Source organism: Hippoglossus hippoglossus, chromosome 2, assembly GCF_009819705.1.
Source record: "Hippoglossus hippoglossus isolate fHipHip1 chromosome 2, fHipHip1.pri, whole genome shotgun sequence".
In the NCBI taxonomy this organism is placed as follows: Eukaryota; Metazoa; Chordata; class Actinopteri; order Pleuronectiformes; family Pleuronectidae; genus Hippoglossus; species Hippoglossus hippoglossus.
Window position 1 is genome coordinate 2448981 of NC_047152.1, and position 18872 is coordinate 2467852.

Consider the following 18872-nt stretch of genomic DNA (forward strand, 5'->3'; position numbering starts at 1 on the left):
CCAGATTAAAAAGTGACCTATCCCAGATTATCAAATTAAGGCAGAATTATATTTTTTGGCACAAAGACCAGTAAAAGCTGGGCCAGGTGTGATATCTCCATTCTTTCTGCGGGTGTGGTGAGAAAGCAATTTACGGGATTACACAAAGGTATGATCTAATGTGTAATACAGATCTCGAAAAATCCATATAAACCTATAAATACATGTCTGGAAAAGATAGATCTTAGAAAGAAAATATAAATGCATAGGTTTATAGTATCTTGTGACGTATTCTTGAGGGCGGACGGGGCGGACTTTTTTTTTTATATATATGGGAGGACCCGTGGAGAGAGGGAACCATAACCAGTCCAGACTGCGACCCGGACGCTTTAAAGTGAAACACAGCGGGACTCGGAAGAATGTGGCTGCAGTCGGTGTTGATGACTCTTCTCCGATTTTACTTGTGCGGCGTTAAAGTTCTTCTTTATCAGCTGTTCAACAGATCATTTACGTTACCAGGTCAGGTTCATTTACACTCCCTGCACGTTGGTTTTGTCAATTGTATTCTTGTCACGTATTATTCCCCCTGTCGCATTCCAGACTCCCTAATTTAGTATCTGGTATTTCTGAAGTAAGGAGAAAATATGTGTTTTTTGGATATGGGTTAGTTTAGATCTATTTGTTATTTGTGTCTCAATTGACTGGAATGCTCAATGTGCCTTTTTGTTGTTGTTTTTGCTTTACTTCAGTAATTGTACTACTTTGCAAAACAAAAGGTTTGCACTTCACTCCTTTTGTTGTTTAGATTGATATTATTCAACAACAGAGACAGGGTTGGCCGTAGTTACAAGTTACTCCCCTGTTTTTCCCTCGGGATTTACTGGTGATAAGCCCTTGAGTATCTTCCTGTACCCACAGAATCCTATTTATATAGAGTTCTTACAAACCTAAGGTGAAAAGTCACAGTCCTACAAACCTCATCTACATGGGTACAACCGGCGTTGCTGACATCTCTGTCACAACATGCTCTCTTTGGTGGCAAGCATCCTTTCCTGGGATTTAACTCACCCGAGATACAGCATCATCGGCCACCAGGTTCTCAAACATGGTTATTGCATCGTAGTAACACTTTTTTTGCCAAGAAAATGCTTGGAATAAACTATCACAACATTTTTACTCTCTGAAGTCAATACAAGTATATCAATATAAACAGTGTGTGTTTGTGTTTGTGCATGCCTATAGAATACAAGAAGATATGATGAAACTGTTTTTATTTATTTTTTAATGATGAGCTCTGGTCAGTTATTTAAATACTTTCTGACATGATTTTGAAACGTTTTAAAGGCGATCTTTGAGTTCTGCACACTTGCTTTCCCCTAATTTCTAAGTGGATTTGTAGAGCTTTATCCTGGAAACACATCCAAAACAACACAACCTTGTGTGAGCCACATTGCCATTTTCTCTTAATCTTCAACCTTGACCCTTGAAGTGGTAATTTGATTAAATGGTCATAAATTCAACAACTCCCTCTTTGTAATGTTCCTCATGCACTTGCACCAACTCTGGAGTGAACAGTGTTTTCATTGTTACTGTTTTGAGTATTTCATTTGTATTCCAAGCAATCAACCAAAAGGAAAGTGTGTGTTAAGTCATGTGATGGTAGAGTGAGAAATTGCTAATGAATTACACTTGAAGACAAAGAGCCAATTGTGCCTCCTTGTGGTGAAATGGGTTTTTAAACTCATAATCTCCCAAGGAATCTAGGCCAAAGGGCTTTATGGGGCTTTTCAAATTTGTGTGGCAAATTACTTTTATGGGTCAAAGTTGAACCAGGAAGACTAATGTCATGGATTTTAAAATAGAGCTTTAGATTGGGTGATAAACAGTCAGTTCCATTGTGTGGGATATTGGATGGTTCATGTAGTAATGTTCATTGGACACTGTTGTTCAACCGGGACCCAGTAATTACACAACTCAGTAGTAGGCATGTTTGTGTAGTATGTTGGGTTACCTCAAATTCATTATGTTGTGCTCTTCCTCAACTTTCAACAGTAACCAGATTCCTGAAATACCATGTCAAGTTAAAAGATTAAAATATGCCTAATCAGCAAAGCCCAATTATCGATGCAGGTTTACTTCGGTTTGTTGCATGTGTATGAGAAGGGACCGTATTCATCTGGTAGCAAAAGATAGATCACTATTTTCATTAGAAAAAAAATGTTAAACAGTAATTTAATCGACAATAGTTCAGCCACATCTGGACTTTGAGTTAAGTAGTTATTAATATGTGGGAGTCTGTGGACTCAGTGTCAGTCATAAAATTACATTTCTGTTTGAGTTAAAGAGTTAGTTAAAGGTTAGTCACCTTTACAGGTGTTGGTAGGCCTTTCTTTTTACTGGTCCACACCCATATAGTCCTGAGAAGAGGTTTGGTTAGAAAACACCAATGTTGGTGGACTATAGGTGTTCAACCTCTCTACAGAAAATCTATTCCCTTGTAATAACATAAACAGCAATGCAGCCATAACATTGTGGATCAAAGAAGTATAAAATAATTGTTTGTGATTATGATAATAATGTTGTGTTTATACTGTGTGTTGTCATTATCTGTCCTTGCCTCCTGGAAACATTTGCTGCTTTCTTTTTAGTTTTTGTCGGGCTGTGTAATTCGACTTAAAAAGCATTGTTCTGCAGAACACTGCCACATATATTAAATTATGTAAAAGTAAAAGTAGATACATTATTTTCAACATTTGCCTGACCTATTCATTTTGTTTTGTTTCTGTTATTTTAATGAAGTATTGAAAATGTTACTCTGTCATGGGCCAACAGATTTAATTTTGTTAACTGATTGTTGTCTGAATTCACACACGGACCACCTTTTTGTTTTCACCCAAGTGTATTTGTTGAGAAAGTCCACAATTGAGCATCTCGACATTGACCTTCACATTTATACATAAGAAAATGTCTGATAGAGATGAAGGGAGCAGCAATGACAAATGAATTAAGGAGTTATTGTCAGTAATGGTGGAGTATGTGAGTAAACGTATTGTATGTCAAGCAGTCTTCTTGTAATTGTAGTCCATGATCAGCTGCCACCACGATCAGGATCCACCATCACAATCAGATGCCACCACTATCCTAAATCCATCACCATGATCCACTGCTACTATGAGGATCCACCATCATTCATTTTTACAAAAGTTACCATGTTACAAACGTGATACTAATCTGGTCTGTTCTTTTTCCAGCGTGGCAACAATACGCTTTTGTATGCTGGTGCAAAACAATAAATCCGCAGTACTGCAGTACTGGATCAGTAAGACTCTGTGATTCCAAAAAAACTCAAATCATTTTGATACTGATTTGAGCCCTCTCTCCTCCACAGTCTTACCCAAGCAAAATGGAAGGGTTGCCATTGTGACGGGGGGGACCAGAGGAATGGGTTTAGAGACAGCAAAACATCTGGCAAGCCTAGGCATGCATGTTGTCATAGGTAAGCAACTGCACTAACTCAGTCAGCATGTCCATCTGTGTACTGGCTTTTATGGAAATTCTAATCACTGTATACAGAATATACCCCGTTTCCCCTTATTAATGCATGTTAATGCGTCTCTGCAGTTCATCTTTATTTGAAATATATGTAATTTGTTTCCCCTCATTACTGTAAATAATTTGAGGAAATGCCGTCAGAGGAAGACACCAGTTGTGCACTGTCATTGTTTAAAATGTAAATGTAAAGAACCTTTCTTGCATAATAAATGATCTAGCTCACAGATGTTCTGTTTTGGCACAATCATTTTAAAACTTCAGCTCATAGATGCACATGTTCCTGATTGGTCCCTTTTCCCCTCTATAGATTTGTGGTTTGTATCCTAAGATTAGACTCATGGAGGCCAAAGAAACAATTGAAGTACAATTGTTTTATTTTATTTTCAAGTTGTACACTGCGTGGGGTATTTCAAAGACCAAAAACTCAATTTAACTGGCTGACTGAGGTAATGATCTCATGTCCCAGTGAAACGGGAACTATCCCCAATAGTCGGACGCTGTGTGATTGTAGCTATTTGTTCCGTTGTCTGGTTTTTAGCTTTAAAGATTAATGATGTTTCTATTATTGTAAACAGAGATGGCATGAGGGCAGTAGGGAATTCGGTTTAGTGGTTGTCAGTCTCTCTAATTCTCCATCATCTCCAGCTGGAAATGAGAGAGAAGAGGGCGCAGCCGCTGCCAGGAAGATTAATGAGGAAGGCTGCGAAGGAAAAGGTAATGATCCCGCTGTCTCAACTTTTCTCTTTTCTATCTTTGTCTGTCATTTTAGCCAAAGCAATAAAACCACAAACTTTTCAAGCAGTCGCATTAAACCCCTAAAACGAGATATCAAAAGTGAAGCCTGTAAAACTGGCCCACTATATCGAAGATACAAAGAAAAATAATTATGGCCCCGAACTGAAAGTAATAATGTCTTGCATATGAAGTAATTTGCAGTGTCCATTATTGTATTTCAATTAAACATTGGTAGATAAGCTACAAAATGAATGTCTGTTATGTCTTTTGTATGAAATATATTTGCTGCACACTGGACAAAGTGGGACTATGGGAGGATGGATTTTCTGTTTCCTTTTGAAAACGTATTCTAAGTACTGAAAATACTGTGATGTGGAGACAAGCACCCCAGAACCTTCCAGCTGAGTGAATTCTCACCTTATCACAGCCGACATGGTATCTTGTTACAAAGAGCACATTGTATTCGTGTCACTGCGTGTGAGGAACAGTACTAACTGGACTTTTAACTTTTCCGTGTGTCTTTATAGGGACACTCTGCAACATGGTATCAATAAGCAATCTCCATTCTTTAGTTGCTATCACTTGTGGGTTATCTCCGTCAGAATAATGGACAGTAAAACTGTGAAAGTTAAATTGATTTTATCCGTTGATTAGTCAGTTCAGAATATAGCCACAAGCAGCAGCATGTGACTCACATGCTAAGAAACTAGACTATTCATGTTCAAAAGCTGTTCAGAGAGCTAATCCCAGAGGCCAAATTCAGTAAATACTTTGAACCCCAAACTTAATTTCCCCTCAAGTAATTGTACAACTGCACTAATCCATTATTGACAGATAGAGATATTGGACAGATGTATCAGAAATGGGTAGAGACCAAAAGCAGAGCTAAAGAAAAAGGGAATATCTGACTTAGATCCATTAATCAGATAAAAACAAACATGACTCTTTATGAATGACAATGTCACCTGTGTATCTTCCTCTAAAAATGTGATTGAGATGGATCTTATTTGAAGATGTGTCAGTCAAACTGTTGTTAGTTTAATTCGCTCAAATGTATAGCGACATGAAGTATTTGAGCTCAGTTGTCAATTTCTTCGAAAACAAGATAAAAATACACTGATACTGTACAACAGTCCTGCAGTAAATCCTCCTTCATGGTATATATGGTCAATTTAAGTGTGTAATTTGCAATTTGAGGTGCTGTTGAATGATCATACAGTTGAATCAATACCTCTTTAAAACACTCAACACAGCCTGACACTAACTTCACAAAGGGAACATTTATTCCAGAACTGCTGTTGCCTGCATTGGATTTAGCTACGGGTTCTGTTCCAAGTGTTCTGCATTCAAACTTTTATTCACAACTTGAAGTGATGAGTGCTTTCTAATATTGGAAACCAATGTATGAATGCAGTCCATTTATTTGTCAGAAGTTGTGTGCGGAGGGGAAGCCACCCTCGTAGATTAATGGTGGAGTTTCACTAATTACGTTTCACAGTTTTTAATCATTTTCTCTGGAAAAAGACTAAAATGGGACCAGGATCAATAGAGAGTATTGAAGTTGACTATACACGAGGTGTACTAATTCAAATTTTCTTTTAATTAAAATTCCTTATTATCTTTAAAGACTGTTTAATAAATTCTATTTTTTATTTCACAGCTGAGTTTGTCTTTATGGACCTGACCTCACTGAAATCAGTGCGGCAGTTTGTTCAGGGTTTCAGAGACAGAGGTCTACCACTCCATGTTCTGGTTAACAATGGTAAGCTGTTTCACAGTCATTGTCAATTACACTTACATATAAGGTCGTACTACAGGGCCTATGGTTTATGCTAACTCTAAAAACAAAAAACCATCTAATATTTTACTTATTATGTGGTTCTCTCATGGAGCTGGGACTATGCTGGTTTCTGAGAGTAATACAAAGGACGGCTTTGAGTTCCACTTTGGTCTCAACTACTTGGGCCACTTCCTGCTGACCAACCTGCTGTTGGATCTGCTGAAGACGTCAGGACGACAGGGCCGCTGCTCCAGAGTCATCAACATGTCCTCTGCTACGCACTTTTCCGGAGTTGTGGACATGGAGGACTTAAACCGGAGGTAAGAGGAAGAAGGAAAATTCCGCAGTACATGTTGGGCACACAGAGCATCTCGCAGGTATTGTGTTCAATGTTGCTGCCCTAACTACACTAAACATGCATTTTTATTGGCAATTTCAACACTTTTTGTATTTTTTAGTGTTAAATATATTGCTTAATTTATGTTAAAAGCATTATTCTGTCATGTTTGCATGGTTTTATTTGGTTTAAATTGTGTTCAAATCAGTAGCTGAGTGATGTTGCTCCAGAAACAGAGACTATATATACTAACCACTTTCTTTGTGCTGCTTTTAAATTTGGTTATACACAACACAGGTACATTCACTCAAATTGAAACAACATATGCAGCGATTTCGAAACGGGGATTGAGTTGTAACAAACTTTAGCAGAGACAAAACCTCAGTTACAGATAACTTTATTTGTACAGCACTTATCTAAACAAGGTTACAAAGAGCTTCACACACAAAAAATCCATGGCAATACAGGAACAGTTGTTTACATCACGCTGAGGCTAAAGGTAAATCTGACTGGCTAATGGCTTGTATGGAAGTGCTATGAAAGCCATGTGTCCCGCTCAGTAGATCAGACATCATTACCTCTATGCCTCTCTTTTTAAACTGTTTAAAAATAATAAAAAATAACTAAAATTTGTAAAAATACCTATCATCAGTTGATCACTTCAATGTTCTATATAAGATATTCGAACTGAGATAACTCACAAGAGATAGCAACTACAGAATGGAGATTGCTTAATGATATCATGTTGCAGAGTGTCCACATAAAGACACACGTTAAAAGTCCAGTTAGTACTGTTTCTCAAGATCCAAAGTCGGCTGTGATAAGGAGAGAATTCACTCAGCTGCTTGTCTCCACATCAGTACTTTCAGTACTTTGAATAAACTTTCAAAAGGAAACAGAATATCCATATTCCCATAGTCCCACTTTGTCCCGTGTGCAGCAAAACATATTTCTCTCATATTAAGATGTCATTGTTGAATGGAAATTCATACAAAAAAAAATACAGAGTTTCTCTGGTCACAGCTGCTCAGTGATCAGAGCAGAAGCTCCAGTTGGTTTGTACCGAGCTGGAGTTTCTGTGCCCTCCTCCACTCTGCTCTCACTTGAACTAATAAACGCTCATCACTAGTTATCAGGACCTGATCAGCACATGAAGTCACTTAGTGTTTGTTTGATTCTCTCCAGAGTTTATGAGGCTGCATTTAAACATCATTAAAATGACTCGTCAACATGTTGTGCTCAGTACAACACGAGACGTGACGCTCAGCCAATCCTTATGTGTATGATTCAAACATGACTTCAAATTCATTCAGCCTTTCAGGAAGGGAGGCATTAATGACCTCAACTTGTGGTGTTATTTCATAGCTTGTTATAGCCTGAATCCCACATGGACATTGTGTTGTTGGAGTCACAAAAATACCCTTACATTTTTCTTCAAGTACTTCACGTTTTGACTCTGTTATGGGGAGCAGACTACAGCATAATTAGCAAATTACAATTTTCTTGTCCGTCCTCAGACTTGTCATACCCAAAACACATCGATGCAACAGAAGTAGTCCTCAGTGGTGTGAGAAAGAATGTCACTTACAGGCCAACTCTATAAACAAATAAAGCATTTATGAATAGATAAATGTTTTTCTTTTAAGCTAACAAAGAGATATGTCAGACTGAGAGTTTGGGGACTTGTGAGTTAACCTGAATCCCCACCCCCCCCTCTGTCTCTAGGATCTGCTACAGTTCCCATGGTGCCTATTCTCAAAGCAAATTGGCTCTGGTCCTCTTCACCTACTACCTGCAGGAGCAGCTGTCAGCTGCCGGCTTTCCGGTTATTGTCAATGCTGTGGACCCTGGTATGGTGGACACAGCCTTGTATGACAACCTGTATAGCCTTGCAAAGATGCTGAAGAAACCAGTGGCCAAGATTCTGTTCAGGGTACATATGACTTGTTTTGTGTAACAGTCTAATTCATTTGATATCTACTAAGTATAAGCAATACAGCCAAAAATAATCTGATGTTCTCTTTTTAAGCGTGGTGGTGGTTTACATTTTTAGATGTTTTCCTCCATGATTTTAACATTATCTTTTCAGGATTTTTTGAATGTAGAAGATAGTTAAGCATGACTGTTTATTCAAGAAATACAGGACATCTCATACATTTATGAACTATTTGCCCCAGATGCTTCAAGTAAGTACAGCACAGGCATAAGCTTTAATTATCAGCAGGGTCTGCATGATAATACACATGCTACTGCTTTTGGGGTTTCTTGACTTCCGTCTGATATCTACAGAAAATCCACAGCTCAGAAAAGAGCTAGTGATAAGAAACTAGTGAAAAGAAACATTTTGCGTGGATGAGAAATTAATTTAGCACCCTCTGGAGTGATGTAGTGTCATTCAGATTAACAGACCAACAGCAGACTAAGATCAACTCATCAGATCCTACTTTTAAAAGGTATTATGAATGTTTTAAATCCTACAGTTAGTGTCTGATACAGGCCTGTTTGGTAAGTTATCATAAACTTCAATGGATGTAACAGGGTCCTTTACCACCTCCCATCCCCATGACTTTTATTTCAGACATCTGTAACTTTGTGTCAAACCATTTCCTCTGTCTTTCACGATATAGCTGTGTTGACACTCTGTGTGTTTGGAAATTCCAATGATTAGTGACAATGTTCTAGAGATGGATGAGAAGGGGGATTTTAGGAGTTCCTAGTCGTACTTCAAGAGGCTTCTATAGGGGATTTTAGGGCCCTTTTTAGATGGTTCAATATTTCTGGGATATTTTGTGATGAGCATGCCCCACCACCATCCCCATTTTGGTTTAATTTGTTCTACCGTATTGCATCTGTGTTTCTTAGACTCCAGCAGAGGGAGCATCTGTGGTCATCTACGCTGCTGCTGCCCCTGAAATGGAGGGAGTGGGGGGCTGTTACCTGTATAATGGCAAGAAGACTCAGTCCTCTGACCTTTCCTTCGACTCTGAGCTTCAAGAAGAGCTGTGGAAGAAGAGCTGTGAGCTCGTGGGCCTTCAGGAGGCCTGACACACACTGCTGTGTCTTCGAAGGTCATTTGAGAGAGGCTATCTTGAGCAACTATAGACTATCCACATCTGCTTACATTGTTAATTTTTCATATTTAGTTGAGTAAATAAACTTGCCGCTGTCCCTGTAGCAAAGTAGCAAAAGCCAAAATACCTTAAAGAAAATTATAAATATTTTGGACAATTTCCCATGTCTGATCAGATAAATATGCCAAAAATAATCCACACATGTTGTTCCCACACACTGTTTACACTGTGATAGCTCTGCTACCCACATTTTAAACCATATTTGATCCTATACCTAACCTGAGTGTAAACAAGACCATATCTTAAAAATAAAAGGTATACGTTGTCCCAACCTAACAAATGCAAAACTATTAAGCATAACAATTGAAAGCACTATTAGGCCCTAAGCGGGGAACAAGGATACTTTCAATCTGTCCTCTAAAATGTTGCTTGGCTCTCTTTTCTTTTTTTTTATCTTGAACATCAGTCATAGAGTCATGAATGTGACTCAACAAGTTACACTCATGACGAAACAGAAGTGCCACATTTACCTGTTGTGACACTATATCGGACTTTTTCTAGAAGAGCTGCTTATGTTAAATAATCACACAGCCCGAGCACTCGAGGAACATAAATGCTTTAGCAGTGTCTATGAACAACTCTATTTTTGTAGAAATATTCTGTCTTAAAGAATGTTTAAACATTTTTGTAACCTAAATATCAATTTGTAAGTGCTGACTTAGCCTCATTAAAAAAATGGCATTCATACAATTACATTAAGTAGCATATTAGATATCAAAGAGACCAATATTTAATGGGTTCTTCCTTGGAACCCTTCCCCACCTTTTCTTGGACTTTCACAACGTTTTTGTGCCTTAACCACTCAACATTAAGTACTTATCATAACATCTAATCAAGTTTGGATGTGTATTGTCTGTACAGTGTAATTTTAACTATATTTAATATATGTGAATCTTTGGGTGCTGGAATTTATGAGTTACAATGAAAAGATTTATGTCTATTTTAAATGATCAGGAGCTGGACCTCTCTTAGTACAACTACTGCAAGCTGGCATATTGTGTTTTATTACATGTAGTTTTGATATTTGAATGTGCCATGCTTCTTCTGCTGCAGTTGTCGGCTCACAATGTTGCCTTTCAGACACCCACTCCACATGTGGAGAAAAAAATAAAACATGTCTGCTAAGATGCAAAACAAGGTTATAGATCAATTGTGATTTGTTTGATTAAACATGACAGTATTGTGATGGAAATTCGACCTGTCGAGACTTCTGAAATAAAGAGATTCGAGAATCGTAGTCTTTTAAGTAGACTTTATTCCTTGCAAGGAAGGTCAGACAATCCTACAGCAAGCGAAGAGCATTCTGCAGAGGGAATGACAAAGAAACAGTTGCAGGCGTGTGCTTTTTATGCAGATGCAGTGAAGGTGTGTGTGTGTGAAGGGAACACTTTAATACTACACCAAACTACGACAAGGACAACTGGAAGACTATCAGGACTCCTATAATCCCCTCCAGATCTCACTTTGATTCATTTCATTTCTCACACAAACTATTATCCATATTGTTCACATTTGCACGCAGCAACAGTCATTCAGACACAGTCATTTATAGAATTACAACAATGTATGTTATATTTAATTAGAAGACAAACGTCAACCATACAAAGCATTAAAAATGTTCCAATAAACCAGACAGAGGTAACCAGGTCAATATTTGCTGTTCAGACAAAAGATGAGGCCTAGTGCTCACTGGGGCACGCTCACGTCGAACCAAAGATAATCTTAGTCCCAGCATTTGAATTAATAAACTACATAAAGGCTTTTCAAACATCTCCATGCTTTGCTCAGCCTGTGTGCCTAAATAATGTTTACATTTCTTTACTGTAACATTCACTATTCATGCTTTTTTAAAGTAAAGGTTTATACAGAGTGGATATTATGCACATATAATTAATTCTAAGACTTGTAAGTGAAATGACAAAGACGTCTACAAAACGTAAACAAAATAAGTGTAGAGATACACAGAAATGGCAACAAGTACTGTGTATATACTAGAAAACATTGACAAAATAAAGAGGTTTAAACTTGTGGGTACACAGCAAAGATAGAGACAAGGTCTTGGATTCCTCATACGGGACAAATGGAATTTCGTCCCTATGTATCACTGACAAACCACTTCTCTTGACAAACCATGACTGGATGTGTATGATATCGTAGAAAAAGTGTGACCAGAAATGCAACACATCAGTCTTCATCTCCACAGACCTTAGTTTTCAGCACAGCTTAACACGAGAAGCATTTGCAGTATGAGGCTTAAGTCAAGTTCTGACACGAAGCAGTATGTTGCCCCACATCTGACTCAGACCTTGGCTGTCACAAGCCTCAATAATATCATACATTTGGAATGTCTATATTTACAACAAAGTGTTCAATGTGTCTAAAACATATAGAATATGCAGTTATTAAACTGTTGCTTCTTAGTCTGACTTTCATACACCAACTCTTGCAAAACTTCCATGAGCAAACTTATTAAATACTGTATATTTAGCTAAAAAGTAAACCATTTGTAAATAATCAACACACACAGATCTTCCGCCTTATCAAGAATAAAGATTGTGCCGTCTCTGTCTCACCCAAAGAAATGTGTCTTCGGTCTGGGCTTACAGAAGCCTTCCCCAGACCCGTCCAACTCTTCTGTATCACGGAAAGAGGTGCTGTGGACAATCTGTGATGTCCTCAAGCGGAGCCGCTGCAGTTTGGGCCTCATCCTGCTGAGAGAAGACATCCTCCTCAGGGGCTTCTGCCAGATTCGACCCTGCCCATCGACAGAGTCCCAGTCACTTGGGTTCAGCAGCCTGAGGGGCCTGAGGTTAGATTGGAGAACCTTGGAGAACCTCCAAAGGCCTCTGTCCCTGCAGTCAGTGTTCTCGGAGTTCGATTGCTCGTAAGCTCCTATGATGTCCCGTATGTCCACACTTACAATGTCAGTAAGGTACTGGCAGGCCTTCCTTCCACTATAGTCTCTGATCTCCACATCAGCATTATAGGCACCCACCAGGATCTTCACCACCTCCATGTGGTTGTGCATAGCAGCTATGTGCAGCGGCGTGTAGCCAGTGTTGGATCGAACATCAATATTGATTGGGATGTTGTACTGCTTGGCGAAGTTAATAACATGCGCTATGAGCTCAGGGTTGCCAAGTTTGGCGGCCCAGTGCAGGCAGGTGAACCCGGACACGAAATCCTTCCTCAGGATAAGACTGGGGTCTGTGGCGAGGAGGCGGTTCAAGCTGCCCCACTCACCGTCGGAAGCACACATCATCCACTCATGTTCCAGAGGGTCCAGGGTGACCGCGGTCCTGTCTTCGTCCAGGATGGAGGAGAGCATGGAGACTGAGTCGCTGTCACTCCGAGAGGGCAGGTAAAGTGACCTGCGCAGCACCATGCTGCGCCTCACCTGGGGGGATCTGTCCATCATCACCTGGATGAAGTGTTGGCGGCTGCTGTTACCTTCACTGCCACTGAGACTGCAAGTGTCAAACGGTCCCTCATCGTCCGCGTCGTCTGTCTCAGGCTGCCTGGATCCTTCAGGGTTCCCGCAGCCGCTCACAACATGAATATGCGCTGCAGTATCTGAATCCGCCTGTCCCGTGCTGCCAGTCGTTTCGGGGCTGGGCAGGGGGAACACAAACCCCTCTGCAGAGACAGGCGACGCTTCGGTCACTGAGATTTCCGGCACCGCCGGTGCGTGGCTCGCCTGCTCCTTCTTGGATTCCCTCCTCGCTCCCCAGAAGCTTTCTGTGTTCCCCATCGCACCCGAGCTGCTGCCTGCCTCTTCAACTTTACAAACAAACTCCGGACGCGGACAGACACCGTTTGAAGGAGGAGCATCATGCGGAGCGCTCACCTGTTGTCACTTCCGTAACCCAGGCCCGGTGGAGCCTGTCTGACCTGAACTCCCTGAGGACTTTTGTCTTCTTTAAAATCTTGGAACCTCTTGCTCAGGCCGACATACTTTGCACCGCATTTAGATTTTAAGCCCGGGCCCCATTGGCTGCCCCTGCGCCGCTTCACAACGATTACCGTAAACGCTCGATCAATTGCGCACTCGAAACCCTGTGGAATGACGTTTGAGTCCAAATTAAATAATGAAATAAACAAATGGGTAAATAAATAAATAAATATGGCTATGAAATAAACCCTGAAATAAAATATATGGCAATAAATATAGCATAATATAAATATATAACTGAATCCATTTACTTCAATAAATAAATAAATACAATTACTTATTTCAAAATGATGTATTTCAAAAGACAACATTTCATTATTTCCCTCACATATTGTGTGTATATAGCTAAAGGTTAGGGGGGAGGCTTCGTTTAAGAGAGCAGCTCCATCTGAATTGAGCCATGTTTCAGTCAGGAAAACAAAATCAAGCTCATGTTCACTGATAAAATCATTGATGATGAAAGTATTATTAGTAATGGCACAGATGTGTAAAAGAGCCATTTTTACCTTCTGTCCATGTCTGAGCTTTTCGGCTGGGCTATGATTTTTCATTTGCACGTTTATTAGGCTAGACCACCTCCTCGACTGTCTCTTTGCTTTTCTTTGTCCGTCACAAATAAAGTCCAATCTGGGAGTGATCCTGACAGGAATGTCAGAGGCTGTGGGTGATGGTGTACCGGAGGCATACTGTAATTTATCCACCAGATGGAGCTAGTGGCAGTATGGGGAGCATGACTGTTTAAAGTGGCAGAAGAAGAGCAGGTGGTGACAGGTGATGTAAATAGTCATTTAAGGTACGTCAACTTAAAAGTATCAAATTTTCCAACTCAATTATTCGCTTTACCTAAAAGTAAAATACTGATCCTTAACTACCTAATATTTTGGATAAAGACGTGGTTTTTAAGGTTACCTTTGTGTATAATTTTAGTTTGTGCAATACAGTTAAAATACTTAAAATATTAAAAAAAAAAATATATATATATATATTTTTGGTTTTCTGGAATAAAACATACTCAAATGTAGATCCCTTTCTCTGAAACCAACAGTTAAAAGGATAGTTCACCCAAGAATGACAATTCTTCTCACTCATAAGTGTTTGAGTTCATAAAACACATTTGGAGTTTCAGGGGTAAATAGCATTGCAGCCGAATCCAGTGCAATTGAAGTAAATGGGAACTCCTACAAAGTGGAAAAAAACTTTAAAAGCCTCCTTACCTGTGGTGTCATAAAAGTGTCCGTAAGCCTCGTCAAATTAGACTTGAAATGGTGTCATTTACACCATGTTTTAAGCCTAAATTTCTGCTGTTATCCACAGCTGTGGTCACGTAAAAGAACACTACATAGGATATCATTTGGCAAATAATTCTATTTTGCTGTTTGCTTTCATGTGCTTCAGTGGTCATAGATTGCTTTGATGTCTGAGATTGCTTTGATTTCTCAGCTGGGCCATTTCTATGCCTCCGCCCTATGCCTATACCAAATGTACCGGTTGCAAAGCTGAAATATTGATACAATCTGAGGAGAAACAAGAGAGTGTGGGTGTTTTGCCTTTGCCCGAAAAAGAAGGTGAAGATTACACCATGAAGCCTGTCTCACACCATGATGTAAGACAACATCAGGCAATGCCTATAACACATATTACTTTTCTTCATACTTGTTCTTATAATTATGTGTGCCTAATGGTGTATATAAGTGTGTGTGTTTAGAAATAGAAGTAAATCTGTAAATATGAACCTTTTAGCCAAAAAAAAGAAGCCACAGCCACTAGTGGACGGCGTCCACCTGAGCCCTTACAGCTAGATAGGAGCTGGAATAGAGGGAATGGCGGTCGGGGGGCTTTTGGTTTGACATTAGTTGTAATACTAATTAAAAGCGACTAGAAATATCTCAGATATACTGTAGCAACACCAACAATATGTGTCTGTCTATTTCAGATGAAGGGACACATTGCGCACCTCCGAGAGGAGCTGGATCGAGAGAGGGAGGAGAGAGACTACTTTCAGCTGGAGAAAGGCACGATTCTCCTCTCTGAGAACACACAGAGAGAGCTACAGGAGATAAAAGATGAACTAAAAAACCTAGAAAAGGTCATAAGAGAGGATGAGCGGCGCCACCAAGTAGAGATCAAGGTAAGGGAGTGGACACCAGTGGTATAGGCTGTCAAAGTGCTCACAATTTCAGAGACAGGATTTCACATAGTCTGTATTTTAATCCAGAATATGACAGAACAGGGAACAAGGTGGTCCAGATTGATTGGCTCTTTAAATGCAGCCAATCGATGGACAAATTTGACCATCCCACAATCCATTTTGTACTTTCTTTAGATATACTGGTCCTTTCATGAGCTCTTCACTGGTGAAATGTAAAATCAAAGCTGCTGAATATCTGAGTGAGAGTAGGATTTAAAGTAAGCTCAAAAGCCCAAAGTTAAAACAGGGCTACAGAATGGTGTTGCACGGGATCCAATAGGTTTGTGATGGCACAGCCTCACAAAAGAGAATGCATTTTATATTCAACTTTTTTCTTCTCCCCACTAGGTGTTGAGGCAGAAGATGAAGCACCACCTTTGTGAACACCAGAACACGATCTCTGAGTTGAGCGCAAACGCTTTAGTCTCAACTGAAACACAGCAAAAAGAGCAACACAAATTAGAGACTGAGCTTCATAAGAGAATGAAGGCCATCAAGGTCGAGATCGAGGAGATTAACGATGAATACCTCGTCAAGGAGCTTGAACTGGTTTGTAATACACACGCAAGTCTACACGGTTTCTAAACTACAACATAAGTTGATTCCGTTTTTTTTTCTTTTGCCCCGATGTATTTCCTTCAAATGCCAGCGTGGTTGTTGTCTCAACAGAAACACGCAGAAGAAATGACTAAACTGAGGGACAAATTGGAGAAGCAACTCACAGGTAAACTAGAGACGCACTCAGCAGACAGCATACCTCTACCAAAGCCTAATAGTCACCTTATGTTCAATTGAGCCACACAAAATTGCACACACTTGATGAAAATGTTTTTTAAAAAGCCATATTTCGCAATGTAAGAAAAAAAAACTCCTGTAATCTGCCCCTAGGCCAAAATAAGTTGTTTATGGCCCATGTCCTATCCTTCCACTGACTTTTGTGGAAATCAGTTGTCCTGCATAATCCTGCTGACAAAGGGTTAGGGGCGGATAAAAAACCTCCTCGGTGGAAGTAATAACTGATCAAATTTTGAGTTGTGTGAGTTGAATTCAACCCTATGGGCTGTCAAGAACTAAACGGGCGACATCATTTTTGTTGCTTTTTGAATAGAAACTGAAGCTGTGTATGAGGAGAAGATGACGTTACTGCTACAAGAGCTGGACAACATGAGGAAAAATGAGCTCAGTGAGAGAGAAGATAAGTGGAACAGCCACATCGATGGTCTCATATCAGACCACAACAAGGCTCTCAGTGAAGCGAGTGAGCTGGGTAAAGACTTACAACAGGTTGTGGATGGGAATGATTCACTCAAGGTACAAGTTCACACACCTCTGTCAGAGTAAAAACAAAGAAATGCTTGATGTTTCTTTTCGGGCCTGCAACTGATAATTATCTTCATCATTGATGAGTCTGTTGATTATTGATTATTAATTGTTTTGTGTATACAATTAGTGAAAAATGGTACAAAAAAATAAATAAAATAATGACTGAAGGCTCATCTTTACTGATGAACTTTTAATTGTTGCAGCATATTTTTTTTATCACGTTGTATGTAACTTTTTTTTTAGACACAAATCAAAGCAATGAAGATGAAACAGAAGCAAAAGAACAAGGACCTGATCCCTGTTTTGTGTGATGACAAACGTCTTGCTGAGAATCTTTCAAAAGATAAAGAGGAAATCATTGAAAAGAAGAAAAAGATGAAACACAGCGGAATGGAAAAGGTTGTTCATATTTACGTCTTGCAATTTTTGTTTACAATTCCAACTTGTACACTTATATTTGTTGCTATCAGCTCCTTAATTGCTTATTTGCTGAGCATGTGTTTTAGTCACTGACGTGTAGCGTACTGTACATTAACATAAGTGACTCTATTTATGAAAGGACACCAAAGAAAAGATCATAGTAAAGAAGATGAATGATCTAAAACAGGATCACGAGACGCTGAAAGAGAAATTCAACAAGGTAAAAGTTCAGATTGAGTTGCACTGTGACATGTCGCTCAAATGTTAACATGATTTGTCTGCACCTTGGGTGTTAGCCAGAAGTGACTGTTTTTGCATATGTATGTCATGTGTGCGTGTGTATGTGAATGTCGCACAGCTTCAGCTTGAGAAGGACGAGCTGTACAAGACGCACTCTATTCAGGAGGTGCAGCATAAAGCAGATCTGAAGAAGACGCAGCTGGAAACGAAGCTGAAAGCGCTCGCAGACAGTCTGGAGGAGACAAAGGCTCGGCTCCAGTCTGTGCTATCTGCCGCTAACATGGACCAAACAGCCCTTTGTGAGGTCCTAAACAACATCGAGGTAACTGTTTATGTATATCTACCTCATGACTTATTCCTCTGCAGTCACTCATATTCTTGGTTGTTGATCAAGTTTGATTTATGCTGTTTGTACATGAAAGAAAGATGTTTGGTTTTGATATGATCTATTTTTCACTTGTAGGAAAACCTTGACTCCAACAATAATAACATCAAGATCTTACGGTATAAAAAAGTTCAGATTTCCAAGGTTAGTGGTTATTTTCATATTTGTTTAAACAATGATGATATTTAAACAATGTTTGTACTGAAAATCCTACTTTTGGTCCCGATAGGCGCATGGGGATTTGCTGCTGTACTATAAGGCCAAGCTAAAGGCCCTTGGTGTCCCAGTGGAGTAGCTTGGTGCTGGAAAATGTCAGGGACAGGCCTTAGATATTGGCTTTGTGCCAAAAGTGACAAAACAGACATTTGAATAAAAAACACCATCAGCTGTGAAGCAGGGACTGTTTCCCTAAAGCAAAGCAGCTGAATTCAAAAACATATTAACATTTGTCAAGAAAAGGTTATTGTAGCTTTAATAAGCAACATGTTGCTTTTTCAACCTATATTTTTCTTTTTTTTACTGGAAACAGGTTTAGAAGCATGAAAATGTGACCAGGGCATCCCTACTTTGTTACTCAGCTCTTTGACTTTCTAACAAGGAATGTCAAATAACAGTCACTTCATAATGATAAGTTGATTTATGGGAGTCCGTACCACCTAGAGACCTGGGCCCATGCCAGGTAGGGCTGCTCATTAATCCAGGAATGCATGGAGAGGGATGAAATTTAGTACAAAGAGGGAGTTGAATGGGGGCGTGGTGCATTGAGCAGTGCACCTCACAGCAACTTTGCATGTTCTCCAAGTGCTCTGGCAGTCTCCAAGACTTTATCAGATTGTTGGGTTGATTAGCA

The 18872-nt window shown here is 39.5% G+C and overlaps 3 protein-coding genes across 4 annotated transcripts; 2 read left to right on the top strand and 1 right to left on the bottom strand.

Annotated features, from left to right (window-relative positions):
- The first annotated feature begins 360 nt into the window (after nt 1-360).
- dhrsx (dehydrogenase/reductase (SDR family) X-linked) lies at nt 361-8615 on the top strand. The gene is made up of 7 exons (XM_034613788.1): nt 361-498; nt 3368-3475; nt 4177-4245; nt 5927-6028; nt 6159-6366; nt 8109-8399; nt 8431-8615. The coding sequence occupies exons 1-6, from the start codon at nt 399-401 to the stop codon at nt 8338-8340; spliced, it is 819 nt and encodes a 272-aa protein (XP_034469679.1). The 5' UTR covers nt 361-398; the 3' UTR covers nt 8341-8399; nt 8431-8615.
- LOC117778284 (ankyrin repeat domain-containing protein SOWAHC-like) lies at nt 1377-13302 on the bottom strand. Its single transcript, XM_034613763.1, has 2 exons — nt 12040-13302; nt 1377-1387 (listed from the first exon to the last, which is right to left on the bottom strand). Exon 1 carries the CDS (start codon nt 13263-13265, stop codon nt 12084-12086), a length of 1182 nt encoding a protein of 393 aa, XP_034469654.1. The 5' UTR covers nt 13266-13302; the 3' UTR covers nt 1377-1387; nt 12040-12083.
- On the top strand, nt 8355-18500 carry LOC117778276 (dynein regulatory complex subunit 4-like). Of its 2 annotated transcripts, none has more exons than XM_034613740.1 (10): nt 8355-8569; nt 15400-15594; nt 16003-16203; nt 16324-16378; nt 16763-16965; nt 17221-17376; nt 17537-17617; nt 17756-17959; nt 18101-18166; nt 18252-18500. In XM_034613740.1, exons 1-10 carry the CDS (start codon nt 8543-8545, stop codon nt 18315-18317), a joined length of 1254 nt encoding a protein of 417 aa, XP_034469631.1. In that variant the 5' UTR covers nt 8355-8542; the 3' UTR covers nt 18318-18500. The 2 variants fall into 2 exon arrangements, with proteins under 2 accessions (XP_034469631.1, XP_034469641.1); XM_034613750.1 differs by lacking the exon at nt 8355-8569 and adding an exon at nt 14276-15031.
- The last annotated feature ends 372 nt before the right edge of the window (nt 18501-18872 follow it).

Bases quoted from the DNA above. Each gene is read 5' to 3' on its own strand.
- LOC117778284 (XM_034613763.1), bottom strand. From the start codon at position 13,265: ATGGGGAACACAGAAAGCTTCTGGGGAGCGAGGAGGGAATCCAAGAAG.
- dhrsx (XM_034613788.1), top strand. From the start codon at position 399: ATGTGGCTGCAGTCGGTGTTGATGACTCTTCTCCGATTTTACTTGTGC. The intron at 4,246-5,926 runs GTAATGATCCCG...TTTATTTCACAG, and splicing joins GGAAGGCTGCGAAGGAAAAG to CTGAGTTTGTCTTTATGGAC. The intron at 6,029-6,158 runs GTAAGCTGTTTC...TCTCTCATGGAG, and splicing joins CCATGTTCTGGTTAACAATG to CTGGGACTATGCTGGTTTCT.
- LOC117778276 (XM_034613740.1), top strand. From the start codon at position 8,543: ATGAACTATTTGCCCCAGATGCTTCAA. The intron at 8,570-15,399 runs GTAAGTACAGCA...TGTCTATTTCAG, and splicing joins ATTTGCCCCAGATGCTTCAA to ATGAAGGGACACATTGCGCA. The intron at 17,618-17,755 runs GTAAAAGTTCAG...AATGTCGCACAG, and splicing joins TGAAAGAGAAATTCAACAAG to CTTCAGCTTGAGAAGGACGA.